This window comes from Sciurus vulgaris (genome assembly GCF_902686455.1).
Source record: "Sciurus vulgaris genome assembly, chromosome: 1".
Taxonomy (NCBI): Eukaryota; Metazoa; Chordata; class Mammalia; order Rodentia; family Sciuridae; genus Sciurus; species Sciurus vulgaris.
In genome coordinates, this window is record NC_136461.1 from 104421955 (window position 1) to 104439074 (window position 17120).

At 40.7% G+C, this 17120-nt stretch overlaps 1 protein-coding gene across 1 annotated transcript in view; it reads right to left on the reverse strand.

The window, feature by feature from the left end:
• Positions 1-17120, reverse strand: part of CASQ2 (calsequestrin 2) — a 61295-nt gene that overhangs the window by 17766 nt on the left and 26409 nt on the right. Inside the window, exons 4-7 of the mRNA XM_079117311.1 lie at positions 16524-16635; positions 10693-10766; positions 5031-5161; positions 3590-3635 (exon numbers count right to left, since the gene is read on the reverse strand). Of these exons, the coding sequence (XP_078973437.1) occupies positions 3590-3635; positions 5031-5161; positions 10693-10766; positions 16524-16635 (363 nt within the window). The remainder of the gene's footprint in view (positions 1-3589; positions 3636-5030; positions 5162-10692; positions 10767-16523; positions 16636-17120) is intronic.

Below are 17120 nucleotides of genomic sequence, written 5' to 3' on the forward strand. Positions count from 1 at the left end.
TTGGGGAGATACAAACACACAGACCATAGTGCCCACGTTCTTTCTTTGTTAACACCAACCACAGAACAGGCTCTGAATTGACTGCCCCTCTGCAGAGTTTGCAGAAGATGTTATAAACTTGGATCAGTGGTTTTCAAGTTGAAAGAGGCTGAAAAGGAACCTATAGATAAAATGACGATGCACTAGATTCCCCAAAGAACTGGAAATTTGAGACTTTGCTGAGTACCTGCCTCTGGATCCCCCAGCACATCAAAGGCCCTCTGTCATAGCAGTGAGCTGTGGTTGCTGTTATGTTTTGAAATTGTTTCATCTCCTCAACCCTGAGCCCCTAAGGACAGGACAGCACATCTACTTTAGTAACTCTGTTAGCACAATATTATAGGTTCTTTTTCCTTCCTTCCTTCCTTCCTTCCTTCCTTCCTTCCTTCCTTCCTTCCTTCCTTCCTTCCTTCCTTCCTTCCTTCCTTCCTTCCTTCCTTTCTTTCTTTCTTTCTTTCTTTCTTTCTTTCTTTCTTTCTTTCTTTCTTTCTTTCTTTCTTGTTTTTAGCTGTAGATGGACACAATACCTTTAATTTATTTATTCATTTTTATGCGGTGCTGAGGATTGAACCCAGTGCCTCGCACGTGCCAGGCAAGTGCTCTGCCACTGAGCCACAACCCCAGCCCTATAGGTTCTTATTAATATCTGTTGACTAAAGAAAGAATGTGACTATAAAAATCTTATATTGTCACTAAAGAAAATTACAAACGTGTAGAAATACCAAGAAGAAACTAGCCTTATCACTTATCTACCAACAAGCTGTTACCAGTGTCAATATTTTATTTCCTTCATCTCTGTTGAATGCTCTCCCGTTGAATGAAGAGGCACAGAGGGAAAAATGTAGTTTAGGCTAATAGGCTTCCTAACTGAGTTGCAATGTAGTGGCCTCGGGCCTTGTCTAGGAGTCTTTGGCCTCATTTTGGAAGTGCCTTGCTGTTGCAATAGAGGGAGGATTGTTTTAGAAGAAAGCACTGATTCTCATCCCCTCTGGACACTTGCCAAGGACTCTGACTGACCATTTGCCAGGATGGGGGTGGAGTGTCCAAGGAAAATGACAGGTCAGCACTGAGTTTGGATTGCCCTTCTTCACCTTTGAAATTCTTCTAGTAATATAAATAAATTAAATAAATAAATATTCTTGGATTTACACACAGCAGATATTACTAGGCACCAATTTCTTTAGCAATATGTGATGGGTTGTATATGGTCTGCTACTTTACAACTGCATGATTGGGGGGGTGGTAAGAAAAAGGTAAATAGTTACTTTATCCTAGCTGGCTTTCCTATCTTATTTAAATATTTTTCAGTGTCTGAGAAAGTGACTGTTGAAGATAAAGACTCTTAAGTTCATTAATGGTCACTTTCCACAATATCTGATTAAGTGGCCCATGTGCATGCCACTCTGGAGCGATGCCCTGTGGGTGGGCACAGGTGGATGAAGAAGGGTAGGGGAGTAGTTTCTCAGAAGCATTTCTGACCGTTGTTTTCTGCTCTTCCTTTTTAAGAATGTAAAGATAACCCTGGAGAGGCCTGCCCTGCCTTTCTCCCTATTTGGAAACTTGGATGAGGGGGCGCTATCTGGATCTGGTTAGGGTTTCTATGGACGTCAGAGGCTGGTCCAGAATGGGGTGTTAGGAAGGAGCAAACCATTCTAGTGTCCTTTCTGTACTTGGTTAAGCTAAATACCCCTGCCTAGATAATTGAGAATTGTCTTTTAGGGATAAGGGAAACAGAAAAACTAACGATAAAGATACAGCAGAACAGAACAGGAATGATTGTTCTCAATTTAAAATGGTTGTGTTATGATAGAAAGACCATGAACCTATTCAGGATTAAAGGCCACTAAAGAAACATAGCAACCAGATGCAAATGTGAGATCCTGCATTGGATCCTGGATCAGGGAAAAAAAAAAAAAAAAAAAAAGTGTTTCTCTTGCAATAAAGGACATTAATTGAACAACTGGTCAATATCAGTACCATCTACAGAGTAGATAGCAGGGTTAAATCAGTGACGATTTCCTGTTTTGACCATTATTCTATGACTATCAGAGAAAATCCTTAAATTTAGAAATACTTGAAGTATTTATGGATAGAGGGGAATCATTTCTACTACTTACTTTCAAACAGTTCACAAACACACACACACACACACACATATTTGTGGAGAGAGGGAGAGAGAGATAGGAAGTCATGATAGTAAAATGTTAACATTTGGGGAATTTGGATGAAGAAATAATGATTGCACTACTTTTATAAGTCTGAAATTATTTCAGAGTAAAAGGTTAAATCAATTTTTAAAAGGCATATTACATTTAAAGCATTGTTATACCCTTTTATTGTTATTATTTTTAAATTTAGTAACAAGACCTTTTAAAGGTTAATTTTTTTGAAAGGCTTAAATGTTAGGAAAATAGGTTTCTACTGTACTGGATTTTTCTTAAATAATGCACTCCTCTAGATTCAATTATTTGCCCTTCAGTGTCTGATGAAATGTTTGTTCTCTTTACAAAAATTCAAGTGAGTTACATGCCAACAAAATAGTATGTATCAAGTTACTCCATTGTCCTGTTTATTCATCACCTTGGATTATGAATTACAGAATAAAAAAAAAAATGCTTCCATGTTTTTCCCTGACTCCCAGCCCAAATGGCACCCTGTGGGGACAGGGTCACTCTAGGGAGGCATACAGGAGACAACATTAGAGTTGGCTCCAGATGGCCTTAATTTAAGTCCCAAGAACTAATGTGTTATGTGTCCTTGAGTAATTAACCTAATCTGCATGACTGTCAGTTTTTCCATATATACAATGGGCTAGAATGATACTTGTTCTACATCACCTTCTAGAGCTATTGAGAGTCCAGTTAAAAGGACATGCAAAATGCCTTGGAAAATGCTGCACAGACTTTGGTTGTTATTGTTGATGGGATTTGTATAAATCTGAGGCTAGGGTGAGGAGTGTATCTTCAGGTGCCTCTTTCTAATTATTATCTGAGCTATCTGGTTCAGTGTCTATGACACTGACTTTGAGGACAAGCTGACTTTCCAGTGCCTTGAGTTGATATTTTTTAAAAAGTTACCTTTTATTAATGGAGCTAAACTCTTCATCTCACTTATCCTTACAAAAAGTCCTGATTTTAGATGGGGAAACTAAAGCTTACACAGACCACATGACTTGATGTAGGACACAAAGCTACAAGGTGGCACATTCTGGACTTGAACCCAAGTCTCTGTGACTTTATAGTCTGAGCTCCTTCCACTACATTACTCTGCGGCTCTGGTGGTCTATCAGTGGAAGTCAACAAAACATGTGGGAATTGAGCTCAATACAGTAATTTTGCCCACTAAGAAATACTAAAGAGGGTTACATTGGATCTATGGAAAACAGGGTTTAAACTGAGCATGACACTGTCCGTGTTTCAAATATTGCACCATCTGGACATCCGCCCCAGCCAAATAAGACCTAGTTTGAGTCCTGGGACTTAATTGAAGGGGCACCTCTTAGGGAATATACTCCTTCTTACAAGGCAGAAAGAACTTGCCAATTTCTTACCCATGTTTCAAACATATCTTCTGGGCGCAGGCGACGAAGAGTAGGTCTGAAAAAAGAGGAGGAGCTTCCTTGAGTAGAGATCACCATGTCAGAGACCATCCTCAGCCTCTCTGAATGGAGATGAGACAAGATGAAGAGCCCCAAACCCCTTTCTGCCTTAGGAAAGCAGAGCTGCTCTACCCTGCTGCGTGGGGCTCAGAACTCAGTCTAATCACTCAGCCTCTTCATGGACCCATTTGATTCAAGGCGTGTAAAGCCTAGTACAGTGAGTCAGAAGCTTCAGGATCCATCCATTCCCAGAGCAAGAAGCATTTCCCTCCTAACTGACAGCGCCACTCCTGAGAGCCGGGAACAGGCCCAGAATGAGGAAGCTAGAGAGAAAAAAACAGGAAGTTTTGTTGTCCCAGCCCAGAATCTGCCATTGCTTTATCAGAGTCCATCCATCAAAAGCCCCTTAGGAATCTTTGAGGGGGCAGGTAGGATCTACATTTGCTCACAGTTTCTTTTCTTTCTGGACGTTGGCAATAGTGCTAGACATATGAATATTTGTTCCTCCAAGAGCTGCCTCCCTACAGAGAGAGGACTGTCCCGGCACCAGGGTCATGATTCTCCAGATTCAGTGAGCACACCTTTGCATGCGTGGAGCCGGGAGGATGGGCAAGGCAGTGAATCCACTGACATGGTCCATGTTCCAGTATTGTCCCTCCCACAAGAGCAGAGTCGGCAAACTACAGCTGGTGGGCCAAATCCAGTCAGTGGTTCTTATTTTTGTAAACAAACTTTGATTGGGACATGGCCACATCCATTTGTTTATACAGGGTCTGTGGACATGCTATAAGGGCAGAGCTGAGCAGCTGCAAGAGAGGCCATCTGGCCCACAGAACCTGTAATATTTACTAGTTGTTCCCTTAGAGAAAGTTTGTTGATCTCTACTAGAACTACTCTAAGAGGGATCAAATATTCCTCTCCCAGAAGTTGTATGTACAGAATGTTCATCCTTGACTAATTATTTAAATACTCTGAGTCTTACTCCCTGGTCTGTAAAACTGGGATAATAATGACCACCTCATAAGGTTGGAGGTGAGATAAAGAAGCTCCCATAAAGCACCCAGCATGGTGCTTGACACATAGGAAGCTTTCACTAAACTGATATCATTATTAGTGTGGAATTTTACTTCTATCTTACTCTGACTTAGAAGGGATTTTCTGACTGTGAGAGGCAGTCTAAGCCTACTTTCACGTGCAGACCCATATTCAGAAGTAGTAACCTATGGGAGAAACCCTGCTGTTTATCAATGACTTACAAAGCCATATTACTGAGTTCTGTTCTTCTGAGGAACTTACTCTAGGTTGCTGCTCTTGTGGGTCTAAATCGTCAGCACTGAGAGGTTCTTCCCAATTCCCCATCCCCCCTCCTCCTCCCACATGCCATCCTGGGCACCTTTGGTGTTCCTTTACAAACTCCACAAGCTCGTCTTCTGTGTGAGGTTTGTTGGGGATGGCAATGGGCTCGTCCATAAATGGCTCATAGAAATCGACCTCATTCATCTTCAAGGACAATTTCTTTGCAACCTGTAACAGAAATAAGACAATAGTTTTATTTGTTTGATTGGTAATTTGGAGTAGTAGTGGGTTGCCCATCCAACAGAAGTGTACATATTCCCTGGTGAAGACACAAAAGCATATGTGCAGTTCTAACTGGAAGGTTGAAGTCACAGGAACTCATCACGTGTGGCCTGGGCTGGCTGGACGAGACTCCCTCTGTGATCAAAGAGGCAAAAGAAGGTCAAGCGGGGACAGGGAAGAGGTGGAATGGAAAGTAGGAAATTTAACTGTACAATCACTATCACTCTTGTGTATTTGCCAGGGCTGGAGGAGGAAGGAGATGCCAACAAACCATGTTTACTGCACTGGGTTGTATGAATTCAATGGAACCAATTTTGACGAAACAGGTAATTGATGAAAATTGTGAAAGCATACAAGTACACAGAACCAGGAGGCAATCCATGAATCTGTCCTGGACCAGCTCATGCACCCTCATTTCTGTTTAGGCTGAAGCACAGGCCCTACGATTCAGTCTCTTAGTACCAGGCTTACTTGGTTTGTCAGGTTCTGGGAACTGCCCAGATTGTTAACAGTCATAAAGTGACCACTCATCCTGCTTTGCTCAAAGCAGAGGGGTTTCCTGGAATGTGGGAATTTCAGTGCTAAAATATGGATAGTTCCCAGCAAGCCAGGATAAGTGGCTCACCCTATAATAGGTAAAAAAATCTTGGAGACCGAGGCCTTAACCTGGAACACATTTTCTCTCTTGATTAAAGTGGCTACATGTCAGTTTGTTGTCGAGGCAGAATGGTTGCTGTGTTTGCCTGCAAAGCCACTAAACTCAGGATCTTTCTTTGTGACATGATTTGAGAGGCCTGGAATGTGCAATGCTCAATAGAAAACCAAATGCCGTTCTTTTCTAGCTCAGAGCTTTGGTCCAAGAAAGCACAGGGATGAACAGTGGTTCCCTTGAAACTACAGAGGAATTGCCTAAGAGCTGACGCCCTGTGGTGGTAACCACAATGCAGTGACCCAGTGACCTGGGAGCTGTGACTAATTGAGGAGGGGGAGGCACTGGGCGTTGCATAAGCTCTTACATAAGGAAGTCCATTCTGAGGAAACGCTTATGTTCATAGGACTTTTGTCATCAACTGCTGTTGATTCCAGGTCACTATATCCCAAAAGATATTTCTTACAGTACTTAGTGAAAGAAATTCCAGCAGCCTACCCAGAGTTAAAATAAAAATCAGGCCATGTAAGAGTAAGATCAGGCAGTCTTACAGTCTTATTGTCATGTTCATTTTGTTTTAAGAGAGAACTGTGGGGTTTTCCTTACTTTTCCTCTCTCTTCTCTGGGGTAGCTATGCAGTGTGGATGGGGGGTGATCAGGCAGGAAGCCATGGAGGGGGGAAGAGCAAACATACAACCAGAGTCTGGGTTTATACACAATTCGTTTTTCTTGGAGGAGGGTGTATTCTATTTATTAGACAGAAGTCCTAAGCTCCAGCCCACATTCAAGGAGAGGGGTATGAATACTAAGAGGTGGGCTGAGATGGCTAGGTATTCCTGTCCCTGCACACACACAATTCTTTGCAAAACTGGGTCCAGGGTAGAATGGACTTAAAAATGACATTGGATTCTGGTCTTTTTTAGTTCACTTGATATGTATTCTAGGAACCAGGAACCCCGGCTTTTCTGAAACAGGAAGTGATTGGAAGAACAAAAAGGGTAATAATAGCAAACACAGGAAGTGCTTACTATGGGTTGGGCAAAGTGTTTCAGGCGGATTACTTTATTTAATCCTCACTTTGTATGAGGTTAAAAACTGTTATCAAACTTATTTTACAAATGAGAAATCTGAGGTGTGATTTGGGTTAGCAATTCATTAGGATCATATATCTGGCAAGGGTCTGTGTGTGTGTGTGTGTGTATGTGTGTGTAGTGGTGGTAACAGCCTCTGGTCCCTGAATGCCAGTGTCTGGGTCTGAATGTCCAGTTCTATGAATGTAAGACCTTAGCTGGAGTACTGGGAAATCTAAGCAAAAATTCCCAGAAGTTTTGTTATGATTTAGGTATTAGGTGTCCCCCAAAAAGCTCATGTGTGAAATAATGCTAGGAAGCTTAAAGGTGAAATGATTGGGTTATGAGAACCTTAAACTAATCAGTGCATTAATCCCCTGATAGGGATTAACCTGGTGGTAACTGAAGGCAGGTAGGGTGTGACTGGAGGAGGTGGGTCATTGGGGGGTGTGATTTTCGGGTATATATTTTGTCTGTGGAGAGAGCCCTCTCTCTCTCTCTCTACTCTTCCTGGTACCATGTCCCCGGCTGCTTTCCTCTGCCACACATTTCCACTATAATGTTCTGCCTCACATCAAGTCCTGAGGAATGGAGAGGAATGGAGTTGGCTATCCATGCACCAAGACCTCTGAAACCATAAACCCCCAAATAAACTTTTCCTCCTTAAAATTGTTCTTGTCAGATCCTTTGGTCACAGTGGTGAAAAACCTGAGTAAAACAAGTTTCTTCCAAAAAAAAAAAAAAAAGTTTCTTCACTCTTTCCTCCACCCTCACAGAGTGTCTTCATCTTGTCTCCCAGAAAACCCCTTTCTCTCATTCTTAAAATTGTGTCTTGGATGGTAAGGACAGAAGGAGGTTTGTCTGACTGAAGTATTTATTCATTTATTTCATCAGTAAATATTTAGTGGAGTCTTTTGTATCCAAGACATAGATCTAGGAAGACTGGTACATGTGCATTGCAATTAAATAAGAAAACTTTCTACTATTAAAAATCAGCAGGTCTTGACCTTGAGCAAAACTGATTCCTGACCTCATAGGATTTAGAGTTTAATGTGAGAAAGAAGATGGGAAGACAGAAAGTAAATAAGTAAATAAACCAAGAATTTTATTACAAGTTGGAGAACTGTAAAGAAAGAGAGATGTCAAAGGTGGTTCTGTAGATGTGGAAGTCAGTAGTTCCCAACCACTGTCAATATTGGTATTCTCCAAGGAGCTTTAAAAGTAATGATCTGTGGGATCACACCAGAAATTTGGGTTGTGACAGGGTCCAGGAATCTGGGGAGCACAGGTTTGGGACCTACACTGCTCACCCCCCCATGATAGATGCAACAGTCTCTGTGTCCCATATGGAGAAAATGTGTCTCCTTTTAAATGTTATGAAATCCCACAAGGCTACATGAACAGTGGCGCTTATGACTCAGTGTCTTTCAGAGTTTTTTGAGAAGCTTTTTTTAAAGAGGCTTTTGGAGTTTTTAATTATAGCCTGACCTCACCTTCTTCACAGGCCACAGATGTGAAACCATCCAGTAAGACTGGGAGGCACTTCTGAAAACAAATACTACCCTGAGCTCAGAATGGAACCACCCCTCCAAAAAACTAGAGCTTTGTTGCCTGGCCAAGTCCATCTGCCTGACTCTCTTCCCTCCAGATGGGTTCTTAGCCAGCAGCCCCTCAGCCAGTCCTGGCCTGTCAGAGCTAAATGCCAGAGATGGACCCAGCCTGGGCTTCTGTGTTCCTTCCTCTCTAAGATCCCATCCCAACCTCCCATCGTTCCAGGCCTAGATGTCCACCTTCTTATTAACAACAGTCCTTATATCTGGCTGACACTGAGAATATTTACTACATGCCCAACACCAGTTAGCATTTTACCAATGCCGCTGCTTTCTCTGGAACATGAGAGTAGAGACTACATCCAGCTTAACTATTCTCCAGTATGTGAACAATCACTAGATCTCCCATTGCCTCAGCTTCATCCTTTATAGAATACTCATTCCACTTTTACAGGCCCGATGAGAGAATGGAATGAGAAAATCCATGAGAAGCTCTTAGCACAGAGCCTGGCACATAACAAGTACTTAATAAGTGATAGTTACTACTGTTGGGGTGTTTTTGCTTAAGATCTCTTCCAACTCTAAAATATGATCAAGTAAACTTGCTCAAGTTTAGATAATATTACATAGATTATAGACTTTTCTTCTGAACTGTAGGTTTAAAGACATGGGCCACATCACAGAAGTGGGATATATATATATATATGATCTCTTTATTGTGCCTCTTCCCTGCCCCAGCATCTACTGGTCTCCCTTATTTTTTTGGAATACTTGAACTCATCATAGCAGAAAGGCCCATGAGCACTGCTCACCAATTACTTGATTCCTGAGGAGGCTACTCTGATTAACTTTTATGGAGTGTGATCAAGGATTTAGTTTGTCTTGGATTTACTTGTTCTGGTAAATATGGTAATTTATGGTTTTCAGTTGGGGTGTGTGTGTTTTTCTGTGTGTGTGTGTCAATGTGTGATGTGTATGCGTTATGTATATGTGTATCATATGTTGTGTGTGTTTGTGCATCCTGAATCTTAAGGGCAGATATAGGATCTTCTATTTAATGTCATGGTACAGGAGAGCAGGCACAGGTTTGGGGCTTGTCCTAAATTGGGATCTCAGCACTACCATTAACTTTCTGAAGACCTTGGATCTACCTAAACTTTTTAAGTCTCTTCTCTGAGAAGTAGGATGTCTTACTTTTCAAAGTTGTTTAAAGGATTAGAGATTATATAGATGAAATACAGTCATCCCTCAGTACCTGACGGGGGATTGGTTCTTGGGACCTGCAAGGACACCAAAATCTCTAGATGCTCCAGTCCCTTGGATTGAATGGCATGTTACTTGCATATGATCTACTCACATCTTCCATATACTTTAAGTCATCTCTAGATTACTCATAATTCCTAATATGACATAAATCTTTTGTAAATAGCGTCAAACTGTATTATTTATGGAATAATGACAAGAAAAAGTCAATACATGTTCAGTCGAAGCACAGTTATTTCTTTCAATTATTTTCTGCCTGAGGTTGGTTGAATCCTTGGATGCAGAACCCACAGATACAGAGTGACTTTTATCAAACTTTCCCAACACATGAAAACACTCAGTAAATAATGTTCATAATAGTAGTTACAGGAACCAGAGGGGAGCACTCTGACTTCAGTAGACCCCAAATAAAATACCCATGGATTCAAGGTCTCTTGGTCTCTTGCTGTTGCTTGGCTTAAAAAAATTGCATGTAACATTCAGTTAAAAAAAGCAATTGGGTTATAGAAAATTACATTGACAACATCTCCTGAAGGCAACTTTCTAAAGCACCAGCGCTTCATGTGGTCAGGGTTTCTCCACATTTAATTTCCCATCCTAACCCAGCAGAAGGGGTCATGTGCAACCCCAGGGAGAGGAACAAGGGAAGAGTGGCTAGTGCCCCACCACTCTGGGCTCACATGCTTCCCATTCTTAGTGCATGGAAATTAAGGGGTGGTCCTCATCTTTCTCTGGATGCTTTTAGAAATCCGCTTACATCTTCGGGATTAATGATCTTTGCACTCATCTCTCAATCAATACTGAAACAAATTTCTAACCCTTCTGAAGAAAGAGGGAAAGGAGGATGGTTCATGTTGCCAAAAGCAAAGAATAAGTGATAGGAAGTTCAGTCTCTAATTCTTCTTACCTATGATGTGTCTAACTTGGGGGTTCAAAGATACTTACCCCTTTGTCAAAGGTTGCAAAAAACTTGATGTAAGGCTGAAAGTGTTCAGCTGCCTCTTCAAAAGCCTTGTAATCTAGGAGAAAAAGAACAATAAAAGAGACAAATGTGTTCAAGAGGCTCTGCAACTTCTATTTCTTTTTTTTAGTTCTATGGTTGGCACCCAGGCCTTGAACGTGCCAGGCAAGTACTCGACCACTGAGCTACGCCCCAGCCCCACACTTCTTTTTAAATGATGTAGAAAGAGTTCAAAGCCAATGAATCCTGAGTGTGTTATGGGGCGCAACTTAAGAACAGACTGATCACCACTGAGAAGTCTGAATTTGAGAGTCTTTATTAAGCTGGCCAGCTGACTCTCTCACACAATGCCCCCCAAAAAATGGCTATTGGGAGAACAGCCCCAACCACAGGGTTGTAGGGGTTTTTATACCAAAAATCACATCAAACATAAGTGTCTGTTGCTATGATTCAAAATTACAAACTAACATCATGAGATCATCGACAGAGGGGGAAGTGGGTCAAACTGATCCTTACCTAGGTACAAACTAAAGAATGGTTGCTAACATCCACACAATTACCATTTACATGGTACATTGGTTACTACATAGGAGTTGCCATTGTATATTTTTAAACATGTCACACCAAGTAACTGATGATGGGCACAGAAGCGGGGTGTTCTCATGGAAGAAACTTATTTCCTACATAACATGGAGTCTCAGAGCAAAATGGAGTCTGTTTAGTCATTTCCCTTAGAGTCTGGCCTATAACATTCTCATGGAGCCAGATCTGTCAGCCCATCACAAGTGGATAATAATTAAATAATTATTTAGGTAGCTAGTTATTTAATGCTGTCTAAACTCATATTTTCCCCAAAGAGTTTGAATTAACTGGTATACAATTGCCAAAGAGAAGGTCTCTGCACACTATAAAGAAGACTGTGGATGGAAAGCAGAAAACAGGAAAGAGAAAGAGAAAGGAGATTAAAAAAACATGTAAAATTCAAAAGAAAGTTCACTTAAATAGCTGCTAGTTACAAATGCATTCTCTAGACAGAGTATAGTTAGCTGTATTATTAAGGAGCCCTGATTAAAAGGAAATCCACCTTACTATGTGAAGTAATCATAATCAAAAATGTCATCACACAAGTATTTTAAACTCCTCAAAGCAGGTGTACAGCTTTTGGTGTGTCCTAACTTTCTTTCCTTTTATTATTATTATTATTATTATTATTATTATTATTATTAATTTTCTTTTTTTCTCCCTCCCGATTTTTTGAATTATTTAAATTTAATCAAGCCTCTGCTTGACTGTGGTCCTAAACTTTAGTCCAAACTGGTCAAGGTAGGCATGCATGCCCATTGATGCAGGATGCTATGTCCTGGCACGCCTAGGCAGGTACTTGGTAAAGATACCCACATTGGAGCCTTCAATGTGTGGGTGATGGTAATGGTGGGAGCAGTCGTTGTTCCAAATGAACATAATAATCCTGAGAATCCCTGAGTCTATGATTTATTCTTAACAAGATTAACTTGCTTCCATTTCATGGAATTCCACATCCTTTATGCAACAGGAGGATAAACTTCTGCTAGAATTATGGGACCATGTAGGATTTTCCAAGACCCTATAAAAAATATTTGAGAATAATACTGGTTCAAGGGAATACCAAGATAAGTTTAAAAAAAAAAAAGACCCATCTTAAAAAGGCCCAGGCCATGGATGCTTCAAAGAATCACAGTGCAGGGTGACAGCTGCTCTAATGGAGCTGACAGCAGCATGCATAGGAGAGAGGGGCTGAAGACCTACAAGAACATAGGTACTGATTATACACACCAAATTCATCCCCCAAAGTAAAGGGAGTCAGAGAAGACATTCTGCAGCCTGGTAATTGGGGTAGAGGATTGGGTAGAGGGGGAAAAGACAGGTGAGGGCATTTGAAGAACAAGGAGACAGAAAGTGAGGAAGTGGAATGGTTAGAACAATACCAAAGCAGCAGTGGGCGCCATGAGAATCCCCTGTCCCCTTTTCCCCAACGTCCCCAAAGAATCTCTTGAACTCAGACTCTGATGGAAAGAATGCACTGACCTGTGTCAGGAGCCTCCCTTCTTTTCTTGGAGATCCAATCTACACTGCCCCTAGGATGAAGCATGGTGACCTGACAGGTTGGTGATTCAACATGTTGTTGAACCATTAGCATCGCCCTTGTCTTCCAGAATACCTGGTCTTGTCGTGTGCTCTGTCTGGTGTTCGGCCCCCAAGCTCCAGCTTACTGAAGACTTGGTGTTTCCTCATTTCCTGCTTCTCTCAGGGTTTTCCACACAGGGATATTAGTACCTCAGATGTAATTAATCAGATGTGGCTAATTGCACCAGTTAGAAACCTTGAAGAGAGATGCTTGAGATAACATCTTTTGTCTTCTAAAGAAGAATCAAACCAATTGTTGAGGCATGAAACACTCAAAAGAGTAGAAAAAAGCATCCCAACAGATTTTGGAAACACTGCCTACTTTGTTCATTAAGGTGCAACTGCAGCAACAAGAAGGTGTTAAGATTTATACACAGAGTTCTCTCTGAGAATCTTGGGATTCCACAACATTCACTCACAGAAAAGCTCTGTCTTATAAAGCTTTGTGTATGAGTCTGAACTGCACATAAAATGTTGCCATAAAGAAGGTGCCTTGCTGGGCATGGTGGTGCACACCTGTAATCCCAGTAACTGGGGAGACTGAGGCAGGAGGATCACAAGTTCAAAGCCAACTTCAGCAATTTAGCAAGACCCTAAGCAACTTAGCGAGATCCTGTGTCCAAAAAATAAAAAAAAAAAAATTAAAAAAATAACAATAATGAAGTAATAAAAGAAGGTGCTTTAACATCCAAACCAACTTAACCCCTCCTCTTTTACCTTTTGGTTAAGAAGCAGGTTCAGAACCTCCCACTTGCTCTTTGCAGTTTCACACTAATGCAGATTAACTGTCCAAGGAGAGTCTTAAGAGTTTATCAGCTAAGAAGTGAATTAAAAACTAAATTGTGAATTATATTCAATTTGGAAAAAAATTTGGAGGACAATTATTGACTCTGAAAAACACTGAATCTTGCAGAGCATCCTAATAAACTTAATTGAAAATTGTAAGAACCATGTGAAATATACAATGTTCTGAAAATGTTTAACAATATTAAAGCAAAAATTCCACTTAGAAAACGAAATAAATGACCCACTAGTCCTTTTATTATTTAGATTTTAGGAATAATTATTAAGACCAGTAGAGTGATATCTGTAAATTCCTAAGAAAAACTTCATTATTATTTCAAAATATATAATGATAAAAAAGGATTTAATTGGATTTGCAATCCAATCAAATTATCACAAGAAATATGAACATTATATTTTTCAATGAAAAGCAAAGTCATAGCTGTCAAATTGAAAGGGTTCTCCTTGAAGAACAATTTAGAGATTGAATTATCTGAACTCTGTCCAAAGGCAAGAAGAGAATTTTCATCAGTTACAGAAAAAGCAATGAATGCTGTCCTTCATTGGCCACCATCCATATTTGTAAGCAAGTCTCTTGTCAGTGGTGACTATCAAGAATTTGAAGAGCTCTTCACTAAAAATTTTGATCAGGAATTGCAAGTTGCTACTTCAAGCATAATATCTAATATCAAAAAGCTTTATTCTTGGAAACAAGTTCAAGATTCTCATTCAAATTCTAAAAATACTTTATCTGAAAATTTTTTACAGTGTGATATGTGATGTTTCCTATTTTACATTCTACATTATATAAAATAAAGAAATTACACCTTTTTTTCACTAAGCCCCAATCCCTTCCAGTTTACCTCATTTTATGCCTGTAAGTGTTATCATATTTTTTGTGTGCCATGACCTGAAGTCTTAAAAATATAGCCCAGTAGTTACGTGTCTGAACTCTAAAGTTCTGGAATTTGAATTGTGGCTCCACCATCTACTGGCTGCATGATATTGGTCGAATTCATTGAATCATTTTTTAATTTATTATTTATTTAAAAATTTTTTAAAATTTTTACAGACTGCATTTTGATTCATTATACACAAATGGGGTACAACTTTTCATTTCTATGGTTGTGCATGATGTAGATTCATACCATTTGTGTAATCATACAGGTACATAGGGTAATGATGTCTGTCTCATTCTGCCATCTTTCATACCCCCACCCTCTCCTCCCTCTCTTCCCCCTCTATATAATCTAAACTTCCTCCTTTCTTCTCTCTCCCCCACCCCCACCCCCATTATGTATCATCATCCACTTATCAGGGAAAACATTTGGCCTTTGGGTTTTTGGAATTGACTTATTTCACTTAGCATGATATTCTCCAATTTCATCCATTTATCTGCAAATACCATAATATTATTATTCTTTATGGCTCAATAATATTCCATTGTGTTTATATACCACAGTTTATTAATCTTTATGCACCATCCCTTCATCATTGCTAAAATGCAGATAACAGTGATAACTACTTCACGGGCTTATTGTGACAATGAAATTCTCCATACGAAGCTCCTCACAGGTGTTAATTGAGTTATTATGATTATGAAGAAAGCAAGGTAAGGTGTTCTTCATGCTGGTCTCAACTTTACCTTCCTTCTTACCTGTCACCTGAGCTCAGTGGAGAAGGAGAGAGAAATAGAAGGATGGAAACAAATGAAGAGAGAATGACCGAACAGGAAATGGGAAATAGAAGAAAACTATACAAAGGGGAGAAAGTAGAAGCGGGCAGGAGAAGCTTCCTGGAATAGTCGGTGCCCACAGAACTGGGGCGAAACTCCCCGGCTAGCACTGTCCCTGAATGCACCCATTTTGAGCACTGTGAATGGAGGTTTCAATGAAGGGAGTGAGAAGAGGGTGAAGCTGGGGCATGGAAGCGAGAAAATAGGTGGGTTGTTGTTGATGAGGTGACCGAGGACACCAGTGGGCAGACTGAGTAAAGACACAGCTTTGTAAATAATTTCAAAATATTTGGGGGTTTCCAGAAATAGTCAGAAGCAGCCCATAATTGCACCTCCTACTTGTACTACACTATCAGATTCTCTCAGACTTATGCCCACCCCCTCTCACTTTCCCTCTCTCCAAGGCTAAGGCACAGGAAAAGGCTTCGTTCATTGGGTTCAGACTGTCAAAGCAGTTTAAAAAAATGCACTCAAGTAGTTCCTCTTCCTGCCCTTCTGGTCCCTTCTTCCTGCTCTTCCTGACTCCCACCCACCACCATCTCATCTTTGTATGGGCCATGCTATTCTCAAGTCCTGTGCCCACCCAAAACCTGACCATGACGTCTTCATAAGGAATATGCCCAAGGGTGTGGTGGCCCAAGGACTAGTAGCCTGGTTGTCAGCTGTGGGTTTGACCAACAATTTCCACAGTCGGTAGCAGCTACTAAGCCCATCCCCATCCAAATTTTCCTCTAATTCTTTCTCAGTTGACTGAGAAGCTCTCCCCTGGTGACCACAGAACTGCCAATGTCAGAGAGGTGACCTACTGTGTGTTCCAGTTTAGAGGAGAATCCAACTGGGAGGTGGATAGGTAGGAAAGGGGAGGAAAGGGCTTTCTCCCTGTTGTGGAACACATACACACACACACACACACAACACACACACCACTTCAAGGTTAGAGAGCATGAATCAGCCTTAATGTTCTTGCAGCACATGATTCCCTCCCCTCCCCCCGCATAGGGAAGAGGAGAGATTCTAACCATTATCCTGTCCGGCACAAGAGATGCTGAAGACACATCCTCTGTTAAGATAATCTAACATCCCTTATTGGGTATCTGGTCTTTAGACTGACAGACAGGCATTGACAGAACTTACATTCTGAGTCTTCACTCTTGAAAAAGCCAAGGAGTTTGATCTGGTCCTCAAGGCGTTCGAAGGCCTGGACTTCCAGCTTGCTGTTGATGATCTCCACTGGGTCTTCGATTAGCTGAAATGCCACACACACCACACACACACACACACAAATGTTCAAATTGGAGAAGTCTTTCCTCCCCAGCAGGGAAATAGAGTGCTTCATGGGGAAGTTGTAGCAGACTTTGTGTTTGGGGCCTGAAGTATCCACCCTGCTCTACCCCAGCAGCACAGCAGCAGTACTTTAGATGGAACTGACCTTAAATCAAGGGGTGAGACGATTGTTTTGGGGGCAATTTTTTCCTATTTATAGTTTTTTTAAAAAATTATTTTTATGGTAAATTAACAAATTATAATTTATATATTTGTGGAGTATGAAATGATGTTATGAATTATGGATAGGATACAAAAATAATAAAATCAAGCTAATTAAAATAAGTACCACCTCATATATTTATCTTATCATAAAAAGCAATGAGAACATTTGAAATTTAGTGATTTTGAAATGTACAATATGTTACTTTTTACTGTACTTGCCATGCTGTGCAATGCATCTCAAAG